Below are 26,482 nucleotides of genomic sequence, written 5' to 3'. Positions count from 1 at the left end.
AGTGTGTTTGTGCATACACACTGTTGCCAGAACACATCAGGGTTCACTTGCAAATGAGCAGGGACTCTCTTTATATAAACGAAAGATTAATGGCAGGATTTTTTCACACGATAGTTTATACAAGAAATGACCGACCTTGTGGTCACGTGACCCCATTGGTTTAAATTGGGCTTGTGTTTAGCCAATGTTTTAGCCTCTTTTTTGACATCATCAGAACCCTCCATCTACAAAATGAACAGTTGGTGAAAAAAGCCACAATGATCGGTTTGGATCTATAAAGTATTCCTCAAAGTTCACCTGTATGTATAAAAAAAAAAGAAGATCGCAAACAGAACAGGAAGACGGGCTCAGCTTTTACAGCATCTGCTTTTCATCTCAACATGTCTATTTACAGAGAGTGAGTATTATAAAAGGAAAAAAGAAGACCTCTCTTGGGCCTTTCTTCCATAAATCTCAATCTCTCTGAACAGGAAATGCTTCAATTCTGTTAAAAGAAACGCCGAATAATGCTTTCCAGAGTGAGGTTTCTCTGTCTTTCCTTTCCTTTCGTGCACACACTCCTGTGCTTGTTTACTTGTATCACGTTAAACAACATCCTTGCCCGCCAATGTCCTGAATTCTTTCTTTAATGTGGTCTTCCTCTTGTCTTCGGCACTGAGCCACTTCAGCCATGCAGGGGCCAGTAATGAGAAAGCAGGGCTTCCTGCCGGGTCCTGGTCCGGTGGCTCTTAGCTGGAAGGACTTCTTACCCGAAAGAAAATCTCGCTTCAGCATTGAGCTGCGGAATGCCAGAAATGTTCATAAATGTCCTACTTCCTTTTTTTTTTTTTTTTTATTCTTTGTTCTTGATGCCTCCCTACTCTCTTACTTTGGGGTTTTTTTTCTCCACAGGGGCTGAAGTACGCATTGACTTCATACAGTCTCAAGTTTTTGATTAAATGGCTTTTAAGAGCAATTCTTTAGATCAGGTTGGATATTTATGGTTTGTTTGGGCACAGTTTATCCCATCTCTGATCTGATAATGGTGTTTCTGAATGTAATCTTGCAGTTGAATGGACTGTTTTTTTACAGTTTGGAACAAATGCAAACACTATTATTCATGAACCTTTGCTGTTTAGATAGAAACCTTTATTATGATAAAACAAAAAAAAATGTTTAAGACGAGAAATTGTGCTTTTTGGTTTGACATCTGTGTCACTTTTTACCTTTAAAGTTCCACCAGTCTCTTCAGAGTCAGAAAAAGAAAGCAGAAATGAAGATGACATTAAGATAACAAAGGCTGTTCCTCCCCACATTACACAGGAATCTTGGAAGAAGGATGTTTTTGCTGCAGGCACTCAGCAGTCATGTCAAGCAAATCAGCTTCATACCCAAACAGAAGTTTGTCAGTGACTTCAGGAATACTTTGATCCCCTAAGATCCCTTGAAAATGTAGCCCTGAGATTTTCAGACGAAACCACATGTGACGGTAAAAGTCAAATTAATCAGTAGTTAAAAACCAAAGAGTTCCTAGAAGACTGAAGTTATTTTCTTACATCTGCCATGTACAATGGCTATTATGGAAATAAAATGTGTGTATATGGTAGAGCACAAGTGGAATGAATGAAGCTTTATTTGTTATATGCACAAGTCAAAACAGGTCAACAATGCAATGAAATGCTTGTGATGGGAAGAGCCAATTCACTCACCAAAAAGGCCGGGAGATACTAATTCAGATGTAATATAATAAAATACATGTTGAAGTAATGTGTAGTACGAATTAAATAAATATAGATGGATAGGAACAGGGTACAGGTGAAATGAAATACAAAGGTTGAATTTGGGGGATGTTGTTGCATTTTTAATGTTGACTTGATTATAGAAGGGGCTATTTGGAGTTCAGTTGGCTAATATCTTGTGGGTATAGCTGTTTCTCAGTCTCCTGGTATGGGCCGGTAGGCTCCTGTTTTTTCCTAAACATCCAAAAACGTTCTTTTGCTGGATGAGTGCGGTCCTTCGTGATGCTGCGTGCCTTGTGCAGACTCCTGCTGCGGTAAAAAGTCCTGAATGGAGGGAAGGGTGCTGCCAGTGATGTCCACTGCTGCTCGCACCACCTTCTGTAGCACTATTTGGCTGCAGTTACCATATCACACCGTGATGCAGCCCGCCAGAAGGCTCTCGATTGTGCTCCTGTAGCAGTTCCTGAGGATGTCAGTATTCATAGCAAACTTCCTCAGCTTTCTCAAGAAGCAAGAGTCTTCGACAGGCTGTCTTTAACATGTACCTGTATGGTCCAGGACAAATCCTCAGTTATGTTTACATCGAGGATTTGTTACGTAAATCATTTTAAAAGTTTGCTTCTTCTCATCTTCTTCTGTTTTCAATCAAATTATCAAACTGTATTTGACAATTATAATTTTACTGAATTCAATGTGACATGTAAATTGTATCAATAAGTTCAAATTTATGTATTTATTTATTCTTTTCTGGGCTGTTTCTGTCTAATTACAGAGCAGTTTTATTTCCTCATACTTTCATCAACTGCTTCTCTGTCTCTCTCCATCCAACCATCTTAGGATCAGGTTTAGCTCTCCTCTCCATTTACTGGTTTTCATTGCACCTTACATAATCAGAAATTCCTTTACGCTTATGTTCCTGATTAACTGCCATCCCGTTGATGCGGAAGCATTTAGAAGGTGTGCTGATGTGTGAAGAAATGTGAAATCCCCAACAGCACACTTTTCACACTATCATTTTGCATCATTTTGAACTCATATTTCCTCATCAACCACTTAAAATATGAAGCAAAAGGATTATTTTTTTTATTGAAAAAACTTTTATTTTTGGCCAAACAACTCCCTTTCTATCCCACCTGTTCCCAGTTAGATGACCCTAAAGTCCTTTGGTTTGCGCATATGTAGTTTTGCAGGCGTTTGTCTTGGTTTTAGTGTGGTTTTCTGATAGAGGAGGGTTTCTCCTTTCAACTAAGTTCACTTTGCTGGAGGGGTTTTGTCATTTATTTCAACTTTTAACATGGTTAGCCAGAATAGTAAAACCTGATACAACTAATAAAAAGTATTTCTAAGCATCAAAAGTTTCCATTCTTCCATCCATCACATTTTGCTGTTCTGTGGAGGCCTGGACCTCCCTTTCCCTGACCATCTGTTCCTGGAGAATGCTGATGATGGATAATCAGGCTGGCTGATTATTCCAGTAAGTCTTGGCTTCGCTGTGGGGCATCATCCTGGTTGGACATGCCCACAAGGTCTCGCTAGGAAGGCGTCCGGGTGGCATTGCTGTCAAGCTACTTACACACCAGGCATCTGATGCACGTTCAAAAGCGGGCTGAACGGGAATTCTTGGACGCATTTTTAGCATAGGGTGTTCACACTGGTCTCTCGCTATCCGACACTAGCGCATGTAGTTGGAAGACGCTTGGTGTAAAATGTCAATGTTCCTTGAATTGAAAAGGACAATATGCATACGTCACTACCAAACCGGAGTCTCTGATAGTCAAAGTTCAATTGGTTTAACTTTCAACACTTGTTCAATGGCCACACGTTTAGTATGTAGAGCCCAAAAAATACTTTAAAATGTGTGTAGCGCGTGAACACAGTAGTTTTGAATGCAGAAGCCCAAAATGTGCATTTACGTGCCTTTACATAGACTTTTCATTGGAAGTGGTCACTTGAACGTGCTAACAGAGGCCGGTGTGAACGTAGCATCAAGTGAAACTTTTCTGCAATTTCAAAAAGGAAGATTTACCTCATCTTTAGGTACGCTGAGTTGCTGATTCATCACTCTAAACTCATCAATTGGTCTTCTCTCTTCACGTTCTCCTCCTGGATCTTCGATAGGCGGTCTGACCTTAACCCCCATCAGCATCTTAGGTCTCTTCACATGGTCCGAGGTCATCTCAAACATGCAAGATGTCTGCAACCCAGAGCCCAACCACCAAAGACTACTAACTATTCATGCTTCACTATTAAATATTTTAAACACACTTTCAAAATATCCCTTTTTTTTAAACGTCCAAACCACTGCAACTGGCCCCTCTTCATATGGAGAAGTTGCACATCTCCTGAGCTCCCCATTTGAAAGGTAGTGCCGGCCATGCTGAGTAACGTTCTCCTACAAACCGCTAGGATTCTCTCCTCCACAAGGTCTGCATTACTGCAGACGAAGCGCCGCTCCGGTCGTTAATCTAACGTTCTATCATTCCTTCACTAGAGAACAGAATGCCCAGATGCTTCAACTCTTCCACCTGGGGAAGTCATTCAGTCTTTACCAGAAGAGGGCATTCCGATTTTTTACAGCTGAACCTCAAACTGATTCTCATCCCAGACGCTTCTCTCTGCAAACCACTGCTGGCAGGTCAGGGCATTAGAGAGCCAATGGGACCATGTGATCTGCAAACAGCAGAGATTGGATTCTACAGTTCCCAAACACTTCTGCCGTTTGGCTGCCACCAGAAAATTCTGTCCATAAAAGTTATGAAGAGAATCAGGGACAAGTAGCAACGCTCACATGGGTTTTATTTCTGCCAGCTAAGCAAAACCAAACTCGTCTGTAGATTTAGAGATTACCTGGCCTCCAAATATGGGCCATGTGTCCCATATTAGCTCATTAAGATATTATAAAACATTGTTTAATGTCCAAAATGCAATTAGACTAGATATGCTCTACAATAAGCGATGAAAATGTTTGCTAAAGCTAACTTCTGGTCATCATTTTATCAAGTCAAAATTATGGACAGGGCTGAAAGTGCTTTTATGATTCAAAAAATCTTGATTTGCATCGTTATAGTTTTTAACTCTGACCACAGTATGAGTGAGTGACCCCTCCCTCCTGGCGTTCCAACACACGAAGTACCTACTGGCTCCAAGAAGCCAAAATCCCATAGACTTATTCCTAATTCAATTTTTTTTCACATTTCTTTTCTGTAGTGCAAGTTATTAAAGTCATAAACAGACCAATGTGATACCTAAATAAAAGTAGGCGGTCTCACGTCAAACGTTCGAAACATTGGATTGACAGATTTCATAGCCTTCCAACAGGTAACAAACTCCATCCTGATTGGAAAGAGGGTCGCCAAAAGAATGATGACTCAGATCGACTCAGACCAATCACTGATTACTGATATGATTTCTGGTTCCAACATGGCGATGTCCATTTCTCGAAAAAGGGGTGACTGAATTGACTTAATTTGGTTAGAGGCGGAAGTAAGCCATTTTCTATGGATGACATTACACTCGCTCAGTCCAGTTCTTATATGCAGTCAGAGGTTTTTAAAGTATAAATGTATAGTATAAAATTATAAATTCTTTTTACATCTTGCTCTGACACTTGCTCAGCTTGACCTATTCACATTCTTTCTCCATTTCATGACGTCAACCTAGCGCTGTCCTGCACAGCGTGTCGAAAACAATTAACGTCCGAACTTATGCAAAGATGGCTGTGCATATTGTGTATATAAAATAAAAGCGTTTTAGCAGATCACCACTAGCTTTGTGGAGTTAAGTGGGTCTTTGTGTTAATCGGGGGGGGGGGGGGGGGGGTGCTGGCAGCGTAGGCTCTTCCTGGAAGGAGTCGTTCCTCAGTGATCTACATCACAATGTGAGAACCCGCTCGTTTTTGTGGGTTGGGTGGGGCTGGTGCTCAGAGTGCAGGTTTGTAGAGGAATACTTAGAAATGGGTAAATTGATCAAAAAATGCTTTATAGCAAGTAGTAAACATTATAATACACTTAAAAGCTCAAAAATTTGATTTTGCATAAAATAGGCCCTTTAAAATTACTCCCACATGCAACATGAGGTTCAGTATCTTGATATAGTATATAAAGATGTAGTCAAGTAAGCAAACTTCTGACCTATAGACTCCCTCCAATTGTGTCAAACGATGGCCGGAAACTTGATTTGGTTGTGTTTATTTATCAGAAAGTGTGGTATGCTCAAGCAGCTTGGGGAGGAAGAAAAATGATAAACACTATTGCTTTTCCAGAATACTTTTATTTTGAAACTATCCCCCTCTAATGCATATTTAAAGATTTTTGTTGAGAATGAAAAATGGTTAACAGTCAGTAATAAGATTGGGGCAACTTTCTTTTGAAGAGATCAGCCTTTTTCTATGGAAACTCGGCAGAACTTTAATACTTTGCACGCAACTTTTAAGATGAAAAGCAACACACTTGATTTTCTGTTTGTTGTTATAATGAGTCAAAAGTGCTAAAGCATTGAGCAGTCCCTGAGAATTGGATCCAAAACAATCCTATATAAATATACAGCTTTTTCCGTTCTTTAAATAAAACTTGTTTGCTGATAATCAGTCAAAATGGCAACACTTTGGCTCCTGCCTGCTGCATTTAAGAGCTGACTTAATGCTCTTGGTGCAAAAATGTTAAGTACCTCTGTGATCCACATGAAGCCAACAGTAAATCCAAAGTCTGCATGCTGTTATGGCTGATGAATGTCAACTACTTCGGATAAAAACAAGAGTGAGAGAGAAAAAAACTCTGAAAGTCATCTGACACTGAGTCCAAACCCACATTCCTGGAGAATTTCACAGCAATTAGGCCAGTGTGACAATTAGGAGCTTGATTTATTTTCTCCATGTTCACTTTCTGGATGTTGTGCATGAAAAATAGTGGGTAACCCTTCTTTCAAGTGGCCCAGATGAACTAGCAACAGAAAAACAGAAAGAGAGACTTTCCAGAAGGGAGACAACACTTGCAACCACCAGTAATATGTTTCTCATGGTGGCGCATTCATGGCAGTGAAGGAGGCAAATGCCTTTGGTTAGGCTGAGCTATTTATTCTGCCCATGGAAACGGACGAGGAACAACAAAAGCATTCTGAGCAATCAGAACCACAACCTGATGCCCGTTTTCCTCTCATCTGTGGTGACCCCATATGGGGGCACAGAATATTCAGAAGACCACACAATTGGCACGATCAGCTCCGGGAGAACTTTTCAACTCGAAAGCTGGAGAAGCCTAACCATAACAAGGGATCCAGCTAAGATAATCCGCTAAAGGTTCAGTTTCAGTGCGGCTAAGTTCCTTGAAACAACAATACCACGGCCAATTCAGTTGTTTGGATTTGTGGGACGCGGTGCACATGAATGCCCCGCTCACATGTACTAAAACTGCAGTTGCACTCAGTCAAACACTAAAGTGAACCCTGTCTGCTGACTTGTTGCAAGCCTGGGGGGCTGAGTCTGGGTTTCGGTCTAACAGAGAACAATTTCTGGTGGTCTGGATCTTTTTGAGTTTTTGCTTCCCAGCTCGAATCACTTCTGTTTTTTTCTACGTTACTGGATCAAGGAGTACACACACACACGCAAACTCAAGTACCCTCTTTTGGGAGGATGATACTTTCTGCAACAACACATTAAACTCAAAACAGACATCGGCTTGTTTTGGAAAGACACAAACTCAACTTGAAGAGGGGACTCACCTCGAAACCTCTTCTTGAGAGCCAACGTGGCTTTTCATTGCAAAAAACAGAATCTTAAGACAGCAAAAAGATGCTTGTTCAGGAAAAAAATGTCTTACTTTCTGTCTTACAGGAAAATTATTCTTATCAAGACTGTTTTTAAATACCAACTCCAATGAAAATCATGTTCTTGGTGTTTTTAACATGTTCGTGTGGCATTTTTCTGATGATGGAGGACATTTTATAAAGAAAATGTGACTTAAAATTGTATTTCTGAGAAACTGTACGTCTGAATAGCTCCAATATTGCTCGCCATTTTTATCGCACCAGTAATGTTAGCTTGGGGGTGTGTAAGCAAAGTGATCATGTGAAGTAAGGGCAGGCTTATTTAACACCAACAGGCAAATAATCTTAGTTTCAGGAAACATGTCTCAGTTACTAGAATTTTATTCTTAATTAAAAAATTCTTGGCAAGACCATTTTTCTTACGCCGATGGCAGTTTTTTTTTCTTGATTATTTAAAGAAAGCCTGTTAGTGCAGTAATGGAGAGGAGGTATAGAAAAAAAACATGTCCATCACAAACTATCCTGATCACCCTCTCCATCGTGTACTGGACGGAAAGATGAGTGCCGTTTCCAAGAGGTAAAGGCAGTTTCCCTGCTGCAGCGACCACAGGAGATCATTCCTGCACCACGCCATAAGACTGTATACCTCATCATCACTGTGCCAGAGATCTTTTTTGTAGCTTTTAAAAGGTTAGGGGAGGTGCCAAGCTCTTATCAATGATAAAACAGAAGTTATCTCAAGCTTAAGCGGTCTGTCTGAACACAGTGGAGACTTCAGGTCTGTTTAGTTGTACATTGAAGTAAAAGCAGATCAACACCTAAATCATTTCATTTGACTTCAGAAGGGTGGCAAGAAATACATATTTCAAACAGTTTTACGATTGATGAGTTATTAATGAGTTTTCCAAAAACAAGAATTTCCTTTTGCCATAGCAAGGAACCAGCGCAGATTTTGGCAAACGTCCAGGGTGCTGATGGCCCAGATCGGCAAGAATACGCAGTACAGGGGCGTAGCAAATAACTTTAGGGGCTCAAGATTAAAATGAAAAATATTGCTTTTGTTATTTTCGTAACCCCTATAATAGTAACATTCCACCAATAAATTATTCCAATAAAAGGGCAGTTTTTTGATCATGTGTGGATTTGGAAGCGTTTTTTTTTTTTCCAGCGGAAAAGCAAAACCCAACTCAACATTCTACACACGACCAAGGAATGCTTCTTTGGTGGAAAACACACCTTTCTTGATCTCCCCTCATTAGAAGAAACTCTAATTGCAGATAGGATGATATCAAGTATGACAAGTATGTACAGTTTATAACAGAAACAATGTACGTAGCATTTTTGCTAAAACAAAAACTTGTATTTGTAGAAACAGATATGCAACAATACAAGAAAAAGGAAATAAAAACAGGAGTTTCACAGAAACTTGACACTGTTAGTATAACTAAAACGTTTTCTCTGGTAAATCTACTCATAGGTAACTTTTTGTACAAAAATGCTTTGCTTTGCTGTTTCTGGGATGAAGACCCGCCCTGTGTCTCCCCCCCCCTTTTTTGTTTTTCCAATTCCTCTTCCTCCTCCATCTATCTGTCAGGTGCTCTCCTCTTCATGTTTTAATATACATATTTTTTCACAACACTAGTAGCTTATCTACTAAGAAAAGTCCAATAAAACACCACTTAAAACAGCTAAAAACAATCAATATTTCTTCTGTCAACTCTCCATCGCGTCTCTGCTGATCCTCTGAAAGTCACCACGGATAAACTCAACACACCTCAGGAACCGCTGTGGAAAAACGCAAAGCTGCTTTTCTCAGCTTCCAGAAACTGTTGGAATTCTGTCGACAGCGCAAACGGTCAAGGGGGAGCGTGTCATTTTCTGTCACTGGCAACAGCTCTGGGGTTAAAGGGTTAAAACAGCTTCTATTGATGGTTTCTTAATTTTGGTCAATAAAAATACTAGTATTGACTCAAAAGTTGGGGAGCAAGTGGGGGATTCATCGTTTTGCTGGGGGGCCAGCTGCCCCCTTGGAACTCTGCCCCTGTCAATATTTCAAAAGGCACTGAATCCAGTGTGACACTTTTTAATTATCAAGCACAGCACTACAGACACACTGCAAGCCTCCAATTCTCCTTGAAATGTACTCAAATATAATTTGCAGAAACATTCAGCATCATGTTGATCCAGTTTGGAACTCTGTTAATATTTAGCCTCTTATTAGAATCTCAAAATTTTACCTAATTCTTCACACTTGTCAGCATTTTGGCTCATTTATTTATGGATAATACATTTCGGTGTCACATGTGCTTTAGTTTATTTGACAACTTTGTCTTCGTATTTGAAAACGTGTCCGGTGTCATGGATTTTTGTAAAAAATATCCTGGAAAAACTCAACTCTGTTCTTCATTCTTAAAAAAATGTGGCAAAGCGGTTCCTCCAGATTTCCAAAATCCAGGCATGAAAAAGATCGCAGACGGAAACCAAAGGCAGAAAAGCGAAGATCAATATTTTTCCACGGATTCAATGTACCCTAGAAAGAAAACAAAAACCTTTCTACGAGTCTGCCATGGCAGAAAGATGTGAAAGATGCTTGAGTCGCAGAAGCCGCAGTTCAGCCAACCCAAATTCAGAAGATATTCTGTTGTTTGGGTTCTTCAGGCGGCAAATGTTCAACATACCGACTTCTGTTTTTCTCCAGAAGGACACAGCTTTAGAACAGCTGCAAAAGCATCTCTTATCCCAACAACAAAAGTCTACTACAAAACATTCTTAGAGACTGTCTTGTGCCAAGCTAAAGTGCACCTAATGTTTGCTTTAGATAAAGGAAGACAATAATAAGCCTGCTCTCATTGGGAACTTTTTGCTTTGAAAGCGTCCCTGCGAGTGTAAACACACACAGATTTCTGGGGCTCTTATGCAAGCTTGGTTATGCACAGCACGCTGGGAAATATCAAATTAAATGAGCTTTTCGAAGAAAAAAAACTCAAAGATAAATACAGAGCTCTATTATTACCTTGGGCTGTTGTAAAGCACAAGCCCCCCCTTGAAAAAAAAGTATGTTGTTAGAGAACATGATGTTCTTCATCCAAGAGTGGCTTAAGATTTTATAGTTAGGCCTCCCAAGTTGCCAGAGGGATGAAGACGCTCCTTCATACCTTGTGCTGCAGGGGGACCTGTGCATTCTCCACTTTGATGTTTTTTTTTATTTCTTTTTTTCCATGGACAAAGACCACCTTTCAACGGGAAAATTTCCAATCTCCCAGCATTGTTTTCCAACTCTATCTAAACAAAAAAAGCTAAGACAAAATGATGAAACTCTGACACAGAAAACGATCAATGTTGTCATGTTTATACTTGATAGTAGAAGAAGGGGAAGGATGAAAGCGCCAAAAGTCAGAATGATAGAAAACACCACGTAAAGTCAAGTTAATCTGCTGCGGCAGGAGGATCTTATTTGACACAGGATGCATTTTATTTTGAAAGGAACTTGCTTGTGTTGCTCCTCAAAGACATTAAAATTGTTCCATGAAGAACAAAATATGACTGTTATAATTCAATTATTATAAATATTTAAAAGCAAATATATTAGAATGAGAATTGATTGTTACAAAAACATCCATAAAGTCAATTTTTCTAAGCGGTGAAGTGAGATATTGCAGCTCTCGCTGGGTTTTGGTCGGTCAGAAAGTGGCCCAAATGGTGGCCAAAGGTTTCAGACTCTAGAGAAGAAAAAACTAAGGGTTTTAAATGGATAGTTCTTTCATCTTAAATTGATAGTTTTTTTTCTGCGTCTTACTTTTAATCAGTGCTTTTAATGTGATGTAAACAAAGCTTTACTTAAAATCGTGCCTGCTATCAGCTGAGATGAACAAAAAGTCTCCTAAAAAACATAATCAGTCACTTTAGAGCAAATAGAGGCACTTTCACCTCACAGAGAGAAAGCCCTGGTTGGTTGGAATCCTGCCAGGGACCATGTGGAGTTTGCATGCTCCCCGTGCACGAGTACGTTCTCTCTGGGAACTCCAGCTTCCTTTCCAGAAAACATGCTTTATAGGTTCACTGGAATGAGATTGTGTAGCCCTGCAGCAGCCTGGTGACCTGTTTAGAGGCCATCCTGCCTCTGCCCAAAAGCAGCTAGGCAGACTCCCGTGACCCCAGAAGGGATTCTAAAATTAAATGGATGAATGGAGAGTAAATAGAAGACTGCACTGTAATGGTTTGGAAGAGTTGCCTCTTCTTTTTTTAATGTTCATGGCTGCTCCCCAAGTCTGCACGTTCAGTACCAAGCCTTAAATGGCTTGGTCCGGGGAAAACTGTTTTTAACTTGGATAGTGTGTAAACAAAAGAACATCAGGAAGCACGGGTAGACTTACTGTACGCCAACAGTCCTGCCCACAACTCAAAAGTGAATTTTTAATCAACTCCTGCCGCTCTGGAGAAACTATGTCCTCGAAAACAAGGGTTTTTTTGGTTAAAAACAGCATAATTACAATTAAAAGATCACTGGGAATGCTTTGATATTGATCAAATGATGATTGGAGTGGGTCTTTAGGGCCAATATGAAAAAAGTTAACTCATTTGTCCCATGAAAAAACTACGGCTGTTGTCAAGCACGGCAGTGGAGCGGTAATCATAGGGGTTTGTTTAGCTGTAATGCAACTTCCTGTTTAACTCTGCAAGTGTCTTCTGAAGTCAAACAGAAAAGCCTAACGCAAATTGGTGGTGCCACAAAAAGCAGGTCCACCAATCTATGCAAAAAGGGAAGATTTGAACGACTGGAGCTGCAGACTTTCAGACAGACTTAAATACTGTAGAAGAAAACAAACAGGAACGCTAAAATGTCTGCAGATTTTCATAGAAAATAAATGTTTATAAACAGAGTGGAGCAAAATTCTACCACACTTAGTTACTGATAACTTAAAGGAACATTAAATTACAAAATACTAAACTACAACCAGCTGGATAAATTTACTATATTTGGCCATTTTGAGAATCTGTCATTTTGGTACGTAACACTTCCATTCCTCTGTTATAACACATTGATGTCATATTAAAACAGAAATAATTGCTTTCGTAGTAAAATTTAGAAGAAAAAAAAAAAATAGTACAAAGAGGAAGATTCTATGAATGTCAACATGTCAATTGTACTTTGTGTTAAATAAATGGAATTGAAATGTATAACAAAAATCTACAATACTTGTGTTTTTTTAAACTATTTTTTAAATAAATTCTCTCACTTATAAAATCACTGCATTGTACAACAGCACCACCAAGAGGATTGACGACTCCATGACCGTGCACTGATCCAGAAAGGTTAGTTTGTCATAACATTTCAAACGCCATAAAAAAATGAATTTATACTAGTATTGTCATGTACATATACATGTGTGCAAATTAAACAAATCATTGAACTCTAATTTCTTACTAAAGAAGTATTTTAGTATCTTCTCTGAGGATTTTAGCACTTTTTCTTTAATTATTGTTAAAGAAAATATTTTTTCCATACTGTATGAATTGTTTCAGCTTTAAAATAGGAATAATTTGATGATATATACGTCAAATTTAAAAAAGAAAAAACACCAACAGCAACGTCTACCAGCCTTTCCCATTTAATTCATGAATAAATGCTTGATTGATTGAATGGTAAACATGCGCCGACAAATCACTGCCACTTCTCATAGCTCCCTTTAAATAGCAAGGTCACAAATGCAGCACTTGAAAGGAAGATGATATGGATATGACCGTTTGTTATAGAATATGCACATATTCATCCACACACACAGATTCCCCTCATTTTTCTACAGAAAACACAACCTAAGAGGTTTCTATGACAACAAACATGAAGTTTATTTGTGTTGGGGCACAAAAAGAAAATGCCCGACGTTCAGACTAACGGAGCTTTAATGCGTTTAAGCTTAATAGTGCTGCGTTTAAGGTCATTGTGCGGCCTTCATTTGGGGTTATTTAGACTAAACACGTGAGCTTCACAAATAAGACATATAAAGAACAAGAAGGATGCAGCATGAAGTTCACTAAATGAATCTGCCCTTATTTTCATTTTATGGTTAGCAAACGCCTTTCTTACCCAGATATAAACTGAAATTCTGTTTTGACAAAATATATAATATAAACAAAGAAATAAATTTCAGGAAATAGACTGAATTATGGGAGTCAAACCAGCTCTCACTGGAAGTCGGGAAGTCATTTTGCTATGGCAACGCTGGGACAGGTGGAAACATTGATGCACACAAAAACCAATGAAAACAATTCCAACTACAGAACAGAACAGAATTTGGAGACTAAAGACATTCACAGAAAAAAAGAAAAAGTGATTTCATTCTTCAAATCTTCCGTCCAGGATACTTTCAAATGTGAAAGGGAGGAATTTGAAACCTTGACCACCATAAAACTTGTTTTGAAACTCCACCCTGGAAAACAGAAAGGAAACACAGTCAGGAAATCTAAAAAATGATGATAATCTGGTGGTTGGATCCCCAAATAAGTCAATCAGCTGTTTTGTTTACAGCTTCTTTAACTACTCCTCAATAGGTTTACAACTAATCTAATAATTAATTAATCTATATTATTGATTAATGGTTTGTCTGCACTTTAACAGATAAAAGATTTCCTCTTTTCAAACTATTTAAAGCATAACATTTAAATTTCTCACCCACGCTATGCATTGTGGTCTGTAAACAACAATCTAGTGAGCGTCGCTCTATGCTGGTTTTTCCCAGAGCCTTCTGGGAAATTTCCAGGGTACTAGATTTTGGAACTGTGGATTCGGACACGCCAAAAAAAAAATGGTAAACCCTTTCTAGAGCACTAAGTAGTAGGTGGTGGATAATTAAACAAAAACAATTCCCTCTGCAATCATAAACATTTAGAATGATTTACTGACATTATGAACTGTTTGAATATTTTCTATACTTTTCATAGAATTTCTCTTCATCTGGTCTTTACCAGCCCCGAGGATAAAAACAGGAAAGGATGCGGACAGCAGGCGGCGCTGCTGCTCTAAAGTTTGCAATTCTGTTTCCACAAAAGTTCTCAGAAATGAGAACCTTGATCTTTAAACCCACCAAGTCTAAGTTATGATCAGATGTAGGTTTGGGGAAAGCAGCCCCCAGTTTAGGCTGAGATTGGGCAGACAGTCATGACAATAATAATGCATAAATACATCAACTTCCTCTCTGACAGATAAGCAAATGTAAACAAATTTTGTTTGCATTAACTAAACAAAAGACTTTGATTAAATTCAATCTACCTTCAGGCTGCGTAAACAGAATAAAACTGTTCTATTATTTGACTGTGATTAGTAAATGGCGTTTAATAAATGAACGCCACATTAGCAACAGTTAACCAGAGCAGCCTGGGGCTAAACTCACCAGTGCAGTCGGAGTGCGTGCAGGAAGGCCGACAGACCCTCCATAATGAGAAGAATGGCCACAGTGAGAACAGCAAAGAAAAAAAAGATGAGGGCCAGCAGGATGAAGCCTCCGAAGCTTCTAGAAGAAAGGCCAATGCGCATCACCATCGACCACAGCACCTCCGACAGCTCTGTGGAGGACCACACATTTCCCGTTGGCAGCGCGTCACATTTACGCTAACCGTAGCGTCCTCTGCGGTTGGTGAGCCTTACGTGCGTGAGCCAAACTGAGCGCCCAAAGCCTCAGATAGGAAGCCGTGTTGGAGATGCAGCCCAGGCAGTACTCGATGGTGTGAATGGCCTGATGCACCGCCACATCCGTGAAGTTAAACTGCTGGTAAACAGAACTGCACGTCACCACGGGCAACATGAGGAGGGAGAACTCTGCTTTATGGTGCGGGCCTATCCATTGGAGTGATTCATGGGGAAATCATTAGCCAACGTGGATCACCAACTTCACCAGAATAACATTTTCCACCCTTCAACCCGTAAAATCAGCTGCTCTGCTAAAGCATCGTGAATGCAGCACCAACAGGCCTTCTGGCCTGCCTGAATACACGCCCTCTTTCAAAAGGGAACACCAGGAACACACCAACTACATCGTCACAGACATACCCACGCACAGCTAAGAGCACCGCTGACAGGGGGAAGGGGCAGGAAAAGACAACTACACATGCATTTTGACAGGGAGGGGTATCTTGCAGTGTGAGCTCCTGTCCTACCTCTTCCTCTTCATGCTCCTTGAAAGCAGGTGACAAAAGGCAAGTCTTGATTAATGACACACATGGACAAACATTAATAAAACAGGAGAGTAACAAGAGAAAACAGTTATGCATTTATAGGAAACAGGGTAAGAGGGCAGTCTAAGAGAAATCTCCATTCACACAGAGAGCAACATCCAGTTATCTGTACTGTCTTGTTTTTATGATGACAATAAAAAGAATTAAAACTTTTAAATTTGAACTGTTTTACTAATTTAGGCCTGCATCTATTTTTAATGTTGCCATGGCGACAATACTAACGCTACAGTTTCCAATCATGACTTATTCAAAGCTGTAAAACGAATCCTTCCAGCTCACTTCAGCTGTTCCTGCTGCTCTGTTACCAACTACGAGAAGTTGCTGTCAGCCAACCGTGTGGGACGGCATCAGTGCTGGTCGTGTGTTTAGGTCCATGTTACCTCAGGGTCGTCCTCCGTCTGTGGGGCCAGATGGTCGTGCTGAATGATTCCCGCCTCGTCCTCAGTGGGACCATTGCTCACCCTGATTCCCCCAAAGTTCTGCGTACCCTGAAAAACAGGAGCGCAAGCGATAAAAGGGATACTATCATTGGTTGTAAATGAGAACTGGACTGAGTGACCTCCTCCATCCTCTCATTCCAAACAGGAAGTACCCCCTGGTTACAAGAAGCCAAAACCCCATAGACTTAACAGCTGTTACTCAGCCGTTAGAATTGTCAGAATATCCATTCTTGCTCTGATACTTTTTTTTCCGTAGCGCAAGTTATTCAAGTTATACACTGACCAATCAGATGCCTGAATGAAAGTAGGTGGTGACTCCTGGCCCTCACGTCAAACATTCACCCACTCCCATCAAGCTCACTTCTGATTGGACAGAGTGGACGCCATAGAAACAATAACTCAAGCTATGACACACCAGGTAAGCGATGCACATTCCTGAACGTGCTAAACGCGGGTTCACACTGGACAAGCAGGGAGGGGTTTCTTCTTTTTCCACTGTTTACTCAGAGGTTTGGTGCAAATATCGTGAATCTTGCTCCAGATTTCCTCTTTCACAGTTCTATTCTGCTATAGGAAAGATGTGGGGTCATACAATTCCAGTTGGGAACAAACCCTTATTTTTACTTTCTCCTCCATGATCAATTTTTAAATGGTTGGCACTTCTGTGAATTAAAAAGGATACCATCCATACGACACTACCCGACTGATCAAAGCTCAACCTGGTTTAACTTCCAACGCGTGTCCAATGGCCTCACGTTTGGTACGGAGAGCCTGACACCGATCATGGAAACTTGCATAGCGAAGCGTGAGCACAAAGGTTTTGAACGCAGAAGCCCAAGCTGAAAATTTAGACATGAAATTTAGAAGTGGTCGCTTGAACGCCATTGCCGAGGCCTTCAGACCAACTCACTGCTTACAGACGTCGTCTGAAACCAACATGGCGGCGTCCATAACACAAAAAAATGACGACTGATTTGACTTCATTTCATGAGAGCTGGAAGCTCTCATATTCACTCAGTCCAGTTCTCATATGCAGTCAGTGGACATGATTGATAAGTTTTACTCGGCATAGTCTTACCAAATGTTTCTGCCACAAATACTGTCTCCTCAGAACCAGAGTTTTTACGATTAACATACAGGGAACACACGCCAAGGCAATGATCACCAGAAATATCTGTAGACCCATCTGAAGAAAGAACAAGGACAGTTATTTTGATGCATTCACTGAAACCAAATCTTTGTGTCTTTAAGGAATCAGTGTCTCTGACCTGTCCCCTGTACAGAGGCTTGTTACTGGGGTCACTGTACTGGAAGAGGAACATGTTTATGAAGGCAATCAGGAGGCTTGGAGCGTCCTTGGAGGTGCGGGCATCAAAAGAAACCCATTTGAAGAAGATGAGAATGACCAAGTAACCAAACAGACAGGACATGAAGACTATCTCTGGGATGAACCCTAAATAGATATTTAGGGGCTTTTTGAAATACCTGCAGTGGAAAACAAGCAGCCACGTGGTTACCATCATAAACTGGAGCAATGCAAACATCTGATAGAACACAAAACCTACAGGTGGTTGAAAAGGCTGAGGGAGACTCCAAACAGCATGTGGATCACACCCAAGATTACTGACATCTTCATCTTGAAGGAATTCAAGAATGTCAGCTTATTGATGGAAATACTCCAAATCTACAAAAAGAAAGAAGAGTTTTCAACTTACCAGAACACAAAATCTGCTAATAGAATACAGTGGTTCCTTGCTCCTTGAGGGAGTCATGTTCTAAAAATAACCGGCGATAGACAACATCCACAAAGTAGTCAACTTGAATTATTTATTTTTTTTACAATAATTATAGATGTTTTTAAGTCAGATGTGAACATTCTTAGAATTTTCGCTCATTTTAACTCTCAAAGATGAAACCTTTGCAGAAAAATAAAGCCAGTATTATAGAACGAAAATAAAGATTTGATCGGGACTGAAGAATTATTCAACACTGCAAGCTGAAGGCGAAGAGCAAACACGGCACGGAGGAGATCGACTGACGATGTCGAAAGCCGGTCGGAGTCAGTAAAAGAGGTCATTTTTGTGCCCTTATGCCTTTTATTAATGACCATTTCCAAATGTGCACAGTTAGTATTACCTTAGTATCATTTGCGTTACTGGTAACATTCATCAGGAGCTCTAATAGATTTTCTCTTAAAGCTCCACAGTCTCAGCTCCATCTCGCAATTGCAGCGCTGCTACCATAAATATCAAATATCCAGCACTTAAAATCAAGTGACGGCTGAATTGACCACGGAAATGCAAACGGCGGATCACTTGACTGCAGAGAAACAAACCAAATGACTTCATGACTTGTTTTAGGTGAACTTTAGAGATCCTTAGTGACGCCGGCCAAAAGCAGAGCTGCAATGTCTTTGGAGGCAATATAAAACTTATTAAGCTCACATAATATAATTTTCAAGAAACCGACTCTGGAAAGGTACCCTGTGCCCGCTTAGTTTCCCGTGTGCACCACTTGGTTTTTCTTGTGTGCATGAGAAACCAGTCCTACTTGTTTTTTTTCTCTCTACTTCTATGTCCCTTTAAGGGCTCCATAGAAAACAATGTGCTGTAAAAATGAAAACAGAAAAAAACCAAGTGAGACTGCAAAAGTTGAATCGCAATATAGCGAGAGACCACTGCAAATTAAATCAGTGGTTTCCACAAACTGACTGTAATTTTAGTTCTATAATAACAAATAATTCAAGATAATAAGGAGAATCCTTACAGGATCGATGCCGATGGGGTACGGTCCCTTAAACACTCCATCTACTGCCGGGTCCAACTGCAATACGTGGTTTTCAGACAGTGTAGTAAACCTGAAGACGACAGGAACTGGTGATTTTCTCCCTTTAATTCTCAACACAGGCAGCAATGGTTTATTCCAGACTGTGTAAACATTAGATTAGGAAAAAACAGATTCTTCAAACTCACGACCAGTTGGCGCCTCGTTCACCAAACATGGGTCTGACGCTCCAACCAGAGCCAAAGATGTTCAGGGCCTTTGAGAAGCAGTCATTGTAGATAAGGCCGGTGTACATGGAGAAGATTCCCATGAGCAGAATGATGTAGCGCCCAGCGAACACCATGGTGAAAATCTGCCAAGCAGAGGATTAAAAGATGATGTTACAGGAAACAAACGGTCTGAGAGAAGTGCTCTGTGGAGCTGATCCAACTCAAATCTGTAACATTTCTGAGAGGCTGGGAGAACTTTACATCCGTCTTCATCCTCACCATGAGATCCATACCTCATTATCATTCTTCTGCGCCATGAGCCTGCTCTCTCTCAACACAAGGTACAGAGCAGCGGCGGTCATGAGAGCCCCGTGGCCCAGGTCCCCAAACATGACAGCAAATAGGAAGGGGAAGGTGATGATGGTATATGGTGCTGGAGACAAGGAGGCAGATGAGAGACCATGGAGACAAACGTGGAAAAATGAGAGAAAATCGACCAACGGGGGGGGGGGATGATGCCCTTTCAGAGGGTAATCCATTTTTAAACAAAAACAGTGTGTTCCAGGAGGCCTCTGTTTACAGACGGTGATGTAATGACAGACAACAACGAAAGCAAAAACGGAACAAAAGGCTGTGACGCACTAACCTGGGTTGATCTCGCGGTAGCTGCCGATTCCATAGGCATCAACGATGTTTTGAAAGCCTGAGGTGAATTTGTTGGTCTTGTTGTATGTGGGTGGCGTCTGTTTGGTCTGCATGCTGTTGAGGATGGAAGGCACAGTGGAGCCACTCTTCTCCTAAAGTGAAGAATATAGAAGAAAAGCATTTGAGAGAAGAATCGTGATGACCTTAAATAGACTAAAAACATTATTAAGTCATATATTTGACAATTCTGCTAAAAAAAAGAAGCATACAAATAAAAAATGAGAACATTTAAGCTGTTTTTCCATTTTATCACATGGAAGTTTTTTGAACAAAAAATCAAAGTAATTTTCAATTCTCGTATGAAAATTCAATTTCTAATTTCAAAATACATTTTGAAATTTAGAATCATTCCTATTCAATCTTACATTTTTTTTAAATAACTTAAAAAACAAAATTAACTGCATTTTCAATTATTGTGGTTTTTTGTGCCATAATTCACATAAAGTATTTTTGAAATATTCGATTCAATATAAATAAATGACTTTTTACTTCCTAGTTTGTTTCAAATTCATTTTAAAGCATTTAAAAATCTATTGCATTGTAATTTGCATTGATGTTTAGGAGTCAAAGTTCAAAAGCAATTGCAAAACATCAAATTGAAAAGATTGGTTGTGAAATCAACATCAATGTTGCTATGAAAGATTTATTTTTATTGGAATTTAGGACTTTTTTTGGAGGGGGGGGGGTTTAGAAAATAAAATTAAAAATAAAAAACTTAAACATTCTGATTGCGAGCTGCCAGAAAACATGGCCGCTCCTCTACTTACGGTCCCCCTGCGCAGAGCAAACTGGATGGAGTCCATGTCCGACACCGGACACCAGACCTCGGCGATCAGACATTTCTGAGTGACGTCTATGTTACAGAGGTTGAGGGTGTGGTAGATGGCCTTCATCTTCCTCACTTTGATGAACCAAACTCTCACTGTTTTAGCTGCTGCCTGCAGGACTCTCTGCCTGTGATCCTCCGTCTGGTTCAACACCTTTGGAAACAAAAGAAAACTAAATAGTAATAAAGTTTACATTTGTTGTGGACACTAAGAGATTTTTCAATTTGCATAATAATTGTAAAAATACCTAAAATAAGTTTGGGCAACATATTAGCACTCCCCGTTTATTGAGTAGTTGTCGTTTTTTATGATTTTCTCGAAGGAGACGTTTAAAAAATATTGGCAGATCAAAATCAGTGAAGAATCTAAAGAAAGCAATCTATTATTCAAACCACAAATTTGATTATCTAAGAAATAGTTGAATTAATTGACAGGGACCTACACAGTAGGAAGCAGTTTTTTTCTCCAATATGTGCAGTGGCATGTTGTTATAATTAGTCATTCATCAGATGGTTTTAGCTTTAAGCGACTCACAAACCCAGCCCTCCTATAGATTGAAGCCAGCTTGTGTTTCGGTCATTTGCTCCAGATCGCAACTGTCGTCACTAAAATCCAACCAGACTTAGCAGTTTGCAGAAAACAGTTGAGCTACAACTAAAAGATTATTATTTCACTTCCCATGAACCTAAAATCCTTTCTGCACATCTTTAAATATACACATTGATCAAATATGTCAAATTGTGGAATTTTAAAATCCTCAAGCTTGACTGACAGAGTCACTGCTGTTTCTCCTGTTATGCTGCTTTACGATGTGTGGTTATAGGAAAGCCACATGATCAGCTGCATGCTATCCGCCCACAGCTACGCACCCAAAACTTTATATTCCTTCACATAAAAGCTACTCCGTCCGTCAGTCAGGTCACAAACTCGACTCACAAAACGCACAACTCTGCCTCCACTAGCAGTGGAGTTTCCTTGACAGAGTGCTGCATGCAGAGCAGAGAGGAGGGCTTTGGAGGGGAGCTTTTTAACTGATGGGAACTGAGGGAAAGTGTCTGCAAAGCTTAAAAAGTGAATGCATCTGATATGCAAAAATCTGAACGATAAAGAAAGATGTGACACCGCATTCATGATTTAAATGTGTTACGCACTTTTTAAAAACAAAATGAGAAAAAAATGAAACTAAGATGGATTTAGAAACTAGGAAATAAAAATTCAACTAAAGTGAGTGTTTTAAATGGGTCGTTTAATAGTAAACATTAAAAAATTTTGTTTGTTTTACCATCTGCAGGTCATCGATGCGAGCGTTCACTCCTGCCAGCATCTCCTTCCTCTCCTGGGGGGTTTCTGGACACGGGTACAGTGTTGCTCTAAATCTAAGGACAGATTAAAAATAATTTAAATGATAACTTTTAATTTGAACATTTTACAGAGCTTGTAGGCACTTACCCCTCACAGATTTTCTTGACCCGGTTCTTCAGTTGGTCTCCTTGGAAAAAGATGATGAAGACAGACTTGTGGACCTGGTCTCCCTGTGAAAAAAAACAACATTCAGATGTAAAGAAAAACGATGCCAACACCATCGATATCAATAGTTCTGGGTGCTTTTGCAGTCAGAACTGACGGTGGTTGGGTCCTCCAGAGGATCTTCGATGTCTGCCTGCCGTAGGAACACATTTCCTCTGCAAACTCTCCACAGCATCCTCTCAAATGTTGGGATCCGTTCCCTTCCAATGACTCCTGCCACAAACCTTTGACAGGAAAAGAAAACGCCAAATGTATACGTGTTCAATAAAACGCTGTAGAAGATGGAAGTCCGGCTCACCCTAATCTTTGTGGAGCTGCTCTGATGGGCTCATTGGGATCCAGAAAAGTGGAAGACTCCTCAAGTAAACTGGGATCCTCCATCTGGATAAAGAATAAATCACAGTCGACCACATTTATGAACATTATCATTGCGGAAGCGGAATAACAGCACGTACACACGTACAATGTCAACAAAACTCTTTTATGACAGAAACCCTCCATCTTCAGGAAACAGCTGAACAGAAGCTCGTTTGGCTAAATCATTTCCCACAATCAAGCTCATAACATCTTGTAAAAAAATGACCCAACAAAAGGAGCTGAGCAGGGTTCACTTGAGGATTCAGTGAAGTGCGACTGAGCAAAGGTGGACATGGGAGTTCTACAAAAACCTAAAGATGGAGGAAAGGTTTTTTTTAAATGTGTTCTTGTGGCATTTGTCTGAGGATGGGGGGCATTTAGTAAGAAAAACAAGCTTAAAATTGCATTTCTGAGTATTAATTTATTCAAATAATTGTGAATCAAGAGCAAATGAAAAAATGCTGCTTAAAAAAAAATAGCTTGTTTGTGACTGAAAACAAGCTCTCTGCTCTCCTCTACAGAGGGGAAGGGGGGCGGGGTTGCACTGCAACAGTGGTACTGCCAACAACTCAGTGGCAAATTTCTAAAGAACTGCTGCCGCTCTGCAGAGACAATGTACTAGAAAACAAGTTTGGTTTTTTTGGGCTAAAAACCTCATAATTATAATTTAAAAATACACTTTTAAAATAGATCAAAAGATGATCGAAATGGGTCTTTAAAGAAAACCAAATGTGAACTGGCAAATGTGAATGAAGAGTAAGAATGCCTTCTGCCAAATCAGGCGGGAGAAAGTTGATATGAGACAGTAGAGAAGCTAAAAAAGGAAATGACAAACACAGGAAACAAGAGAAAATGCAGGAAAAGTCTGGTCATTAAACCAGGAGTTCATGGATTTCTGGGTAACCCTTACTAACCTTCTACATCACAAATGGTCTGCCCCTGAGTCACAACCACGTAATCCTCACAAATGCAAGTTTACTACTACATGTCCTCCATCATGAGAAAAATCCCACAAGAACAAGTTAAAACCACATTTTCATCAGAGTGGGTTTTTAAACAAACCTGCATGACAGAAAGAAAACTGGTTTGTAAAGTCATGCAGTTGCTTGTGCACTAAAACTACAAGAAAGTGGCTTGTATAAGTCCAAAGTAGAGTTTACAAAAAAAAAAGTATCAGAAGTCTGCAGAAAGCCAACCTCGTCAAAAAACTGCTGAGTCCGACGCAAAATGTGCTTCAGCTCGGTCAGTTCCAGGAAGTTCTTCTTCAGCGCCTCTTGGTTTGTGTTGATTTCTTTCAGCTCATTCTCCAGCTTCTCAAAAGTCGCCTACGAGGATTTCAAAATGAGAAATAAATGTCAGGGGATGTTCAGAAGAAGCACAGCTGTACTGTTGGGAGTTAAAAGAGTCACCTCCAGGTCGATCATGTCTCTGGGAAAAGGGACTTCCGGGTTCTCTCCTGTGTCGAGAATTGCGAGGTTTGCCTTCTTAATTTCCTTTTCGACAAATCCTGTAAAGAGGAAGTGTCAATTTCAAAGAACAGCGTCCACAACAGTGTTGTAGGCGTGTGTCGCTGTGTAAACACGCCGTTTCACTCACTCAGTTTACGGTCCATCTCCTCGCATCGCCGCACTTCATTCACAAACTTCCGTTGGAACACATTTACGTCAGGATTTAACTGCAAATGATAAAAACATACAAACATTAGGCTAAAAAAAGGAACCTTTATTTATTTATTTATTTATTTATATATTACATGTTCTATTATTTAATCTGGGCCAAGGTTGAAGCAGGATCATGTAATAATCACATGAATAAGCCATCACCGCCGAAAAATTTTCCTTTTTTTTCTTTAAAAAACAAACAAAAAAAACACATGTTCACGAGGACAAAGCTAGCCTTGGGACAAGTCAGGAGTAAGCTCTCCCATGCTAGGAATGTTCTGCTGTGAGCACATGATGCACGAGGGCATGCACCGTCTCCGGGGCATGGCTGATGCAGCCGATTTCTTTCATAGGGCCATTTCCACACGCATTTAAGAGCAAGGCTGAACTTACATCGCGGAACTGAACCATCCCGATCTCTCCCAGCTCGCTGACACAACAGTAGGCAGCCTCTGACTGCAGGAAGAGCTGAGCCAGCGTCATCTCTTCACTTCTGAAGAGCTGTCCCATGTTGCTGATGGCCGTGGGGGCTCTGCACCCTTAAAACCAGCGAGGAGCTGCAAATATTAGACGTGAATAATGTTAGGTTAAAGTCATACTGTGCGTGACCCAAAGGCCGTACGCACCAACATGAGAAAACCATTGCACTAATCATATATGTGCTAGTTTTGCACTGGGGTGAAAAGTGGTCATTAGATTTCATTTTTAAAAGTTGAATCTGTTCTTTTTTTTTATGTTCTACTGCTCATATAATCCTAAAGTTTTCAGACAATGCAGATTTATTGGAGCTCTTTTGATAAAGTCTTTTAGCTCCTAATGTTCAGATTTTCTGAATGCCAAAGAGCTAAGCAGCAGCATATCCTCCAACTGTGAAATCACCACAGACTTAATCTAAGGATTACAAGACAGCATGTGACCTGCCTCTATAGTAAGCCCTACCAACCAACGGAGGAAAAGAACAGTTCCTTATCGACGTGGACAAGTGTTACCAGTCAGTGACAGCACTTCTAGTTTCATTCACCGCAAAACCCTTTTGAAAGAGCCACTGTAAGCCGCTCAGGACCTCCCCTGAAGCTCACAACAGTCAGAAAGGCGGGTTAGCAAAGTTCTCCGAACGGGAGGATCCCTGACGTTCCAGGGATCGATACACACAGGGGCTCGCGCGCTCATTTACAACCCTATTTTACCAACTGACACTGCGAACAACACTGGTTCCATTTCGCCCTACGTTCTACTCTTCCACCTATCTAATAAACACAATTAAAAAGGAATGTTATGGGCTAATACAAGTTTAGCACACCTGTTGACTAGCTAATTGATGACCATTACGGTCGAATTCAACCGACTTCCCTACCGTTCAGATAAACTCGTAAATCCTCTCGTCTGTGCGTCACCAAACGTTTTTTTCCTCAGAAGGTTTGATGTTGAGGTCGGTTCCTTGAGGGATTCAGCCTGGCACCGTCATTTCAAAGCGGAAGTGTCCCAGTAAGAAGAATTGACTGACCCTTTCGCGAGTCACGTGATCACAAAACTACTTTCCATTGGCTCCCTGTTTTGTTGCTTGCAGGTCCTAATTTATAGTCTTTTAATCTGAAACACAGAACCGGAACTGTTGTCACGAATAGTTCGATAACTCTGTAAAGCTAATGCTAAAATCCTATTTGATTCCTTTATGTTGTGTTTTGTAATTTAATATTCTGTTCAATAAAAAAAAAAAAAACAATGAAAAAAAATGCTAAAATCAAATTCGTCAAAAAATATACAACTTTGCTGTCTCTCCTAAACATTGTCTTATTTTATTTTTGCTTAAGAACAACTGCACCCTCATTTAAAAAATATACAAGTTTGAGGAGAACGTTGCTTTTGCGGCCTCTTGTGATGAAAATAGTATAAAACTTTTTTTAACTGTCATTTGAGACATTTTAGACAACTTTGAAACGTTCTTTACCATTTTAAAACAAATATTTTAACTATAAGCTAACCAATAAAGTTCTCTTTTGCAGACTTAAATAACTTGTAAAGCTATACTACCTCTAGTGGTGACACATAGTTACTACATTACATGGTCCTAAAACTTTCTTTTTAAATTATGAAAACTTAAATGGACGCAGCAGTTTATATTGTTTATAAGCACCAAATAAATCTAGGCTTACCAAAGTTTTAGGACAGATTCGATTAATTTACAAACAATCCAAAAAGTTTTAAGAAGCTGCTAAAAACCTTTTTTATTTTTCAGTTGTGTTTTTCTTTGTCATTATCATCACT

The 26,482-nt window shown here is 40.0% G+C and overlaps 1 protein-coding gene across 6 annotated transcripts; it reads right to left on the bottom strand.

The window, feature by feature from the left end:
- Positions 1 to 13,065: 13,065 nt before the first annotated feature.
- On the bottom strand, positions 13,066 to 25,759 carry LOC101163575 (V-type proton ATPase 116 kDa subunit a). Of its 6 annotated transcripts, none has more exons than XM_011477951.3 (22): positions 25,572 to 25,759; positions 24,611 to 24,774; positions 24,153 to 24,231; positions 23,966 to 24,063; positions 23,753 to 23,881; positions 22,498 to 22,580; positions 22,297 to 22,423; positions 22,122 to 22,204; positions 21,955 to 22,048; positions 20,613 to 20,825; positions 19,787 to 19,937; positions 19,434 to 19,573; positions 19,120 to 19,283; positions 18,914 to 19,004; positions 17,713 to 17,831; positions 17,416 to 17,632; positions 17,226 to 17,333; positions 16,088 to 16,195; positions 15,630 to 15,674; positions 15,121 to 15,241; positions 14,867 to 15,038; positions 13,066 to 13,906 (listed from the first exon to the last, which is right to left on the bottom strand). In XM_011477951.3, the coding sequence occupies exons 2-22, from the start codon at positions 24,725 to 24,727 to the stop codon at positions 13,813 to 13,815; spliced, it is 2,553 nt and encodes an 850-aa protein (XP_011476253.1). In that variant the 5' UTR covers positions 24,728 to 24,774; positions 25,572 to 25,759; the 3' UTR covers positions 13,066 to 13,812. The 6 variants fall into 6 exon arrangements, with proteins under 6 accessions (XP_011476253.1, XP_011476254.1, XP_011476255.1 ...); XM_011477952.3 differs by having other exon boundaries at positions 15,121 to 15,238; XM_011477953.3 differs by having other exon boundaries at positions 15,630 to 15,647; positions 25,572 to 25,758.
- Positions 25,760 to 26,482: the final 723 nt, after the last annotated feature.

This window comes from Oryzias latipes, chromosome 8 (assembly GCF_002234675.1).
Source record: "Oryzias latipes chromosome 8, ASM223467v1".
NCBI classification, from domain to species: Eukaryota; Metazoa; Chordata; class Actinopteri; order Beloniformes; family Adrianichthyidae; genus Oryzias; species Oryzias latipes.
The sequence above is the reverse complement of the archived record's forward strand: the minus strand, read 5'-3'. Positions and strand labels throughout refer to the sequence as shown.

Bases quoted from the DNA above. Each gene is read 5' to 3' on its own strand.
- LOC101163575 (XM_011477951.3), bottom strand. From the start codon at position 24,727: ATGGGACAGCTCTTCAGAAGTGAAGAGATGACGCTGGCTCAGCTCTTC. The intron at 22,581-23,752 runs GTTGGCTTTCTG...TTCTTTATCCAG, and splicing joins CTCAGCAGTTTTTTGACGAG to ATGGAGGATCCCAGTTTACT. The intron at 17,633-17,712 runs GTAGGTTTTGTG...TTTCCACTGCAG, and splicing joins CTCAGCCTTTTCAACCACCT to GTATTTCAAAAAGCCCCTAA.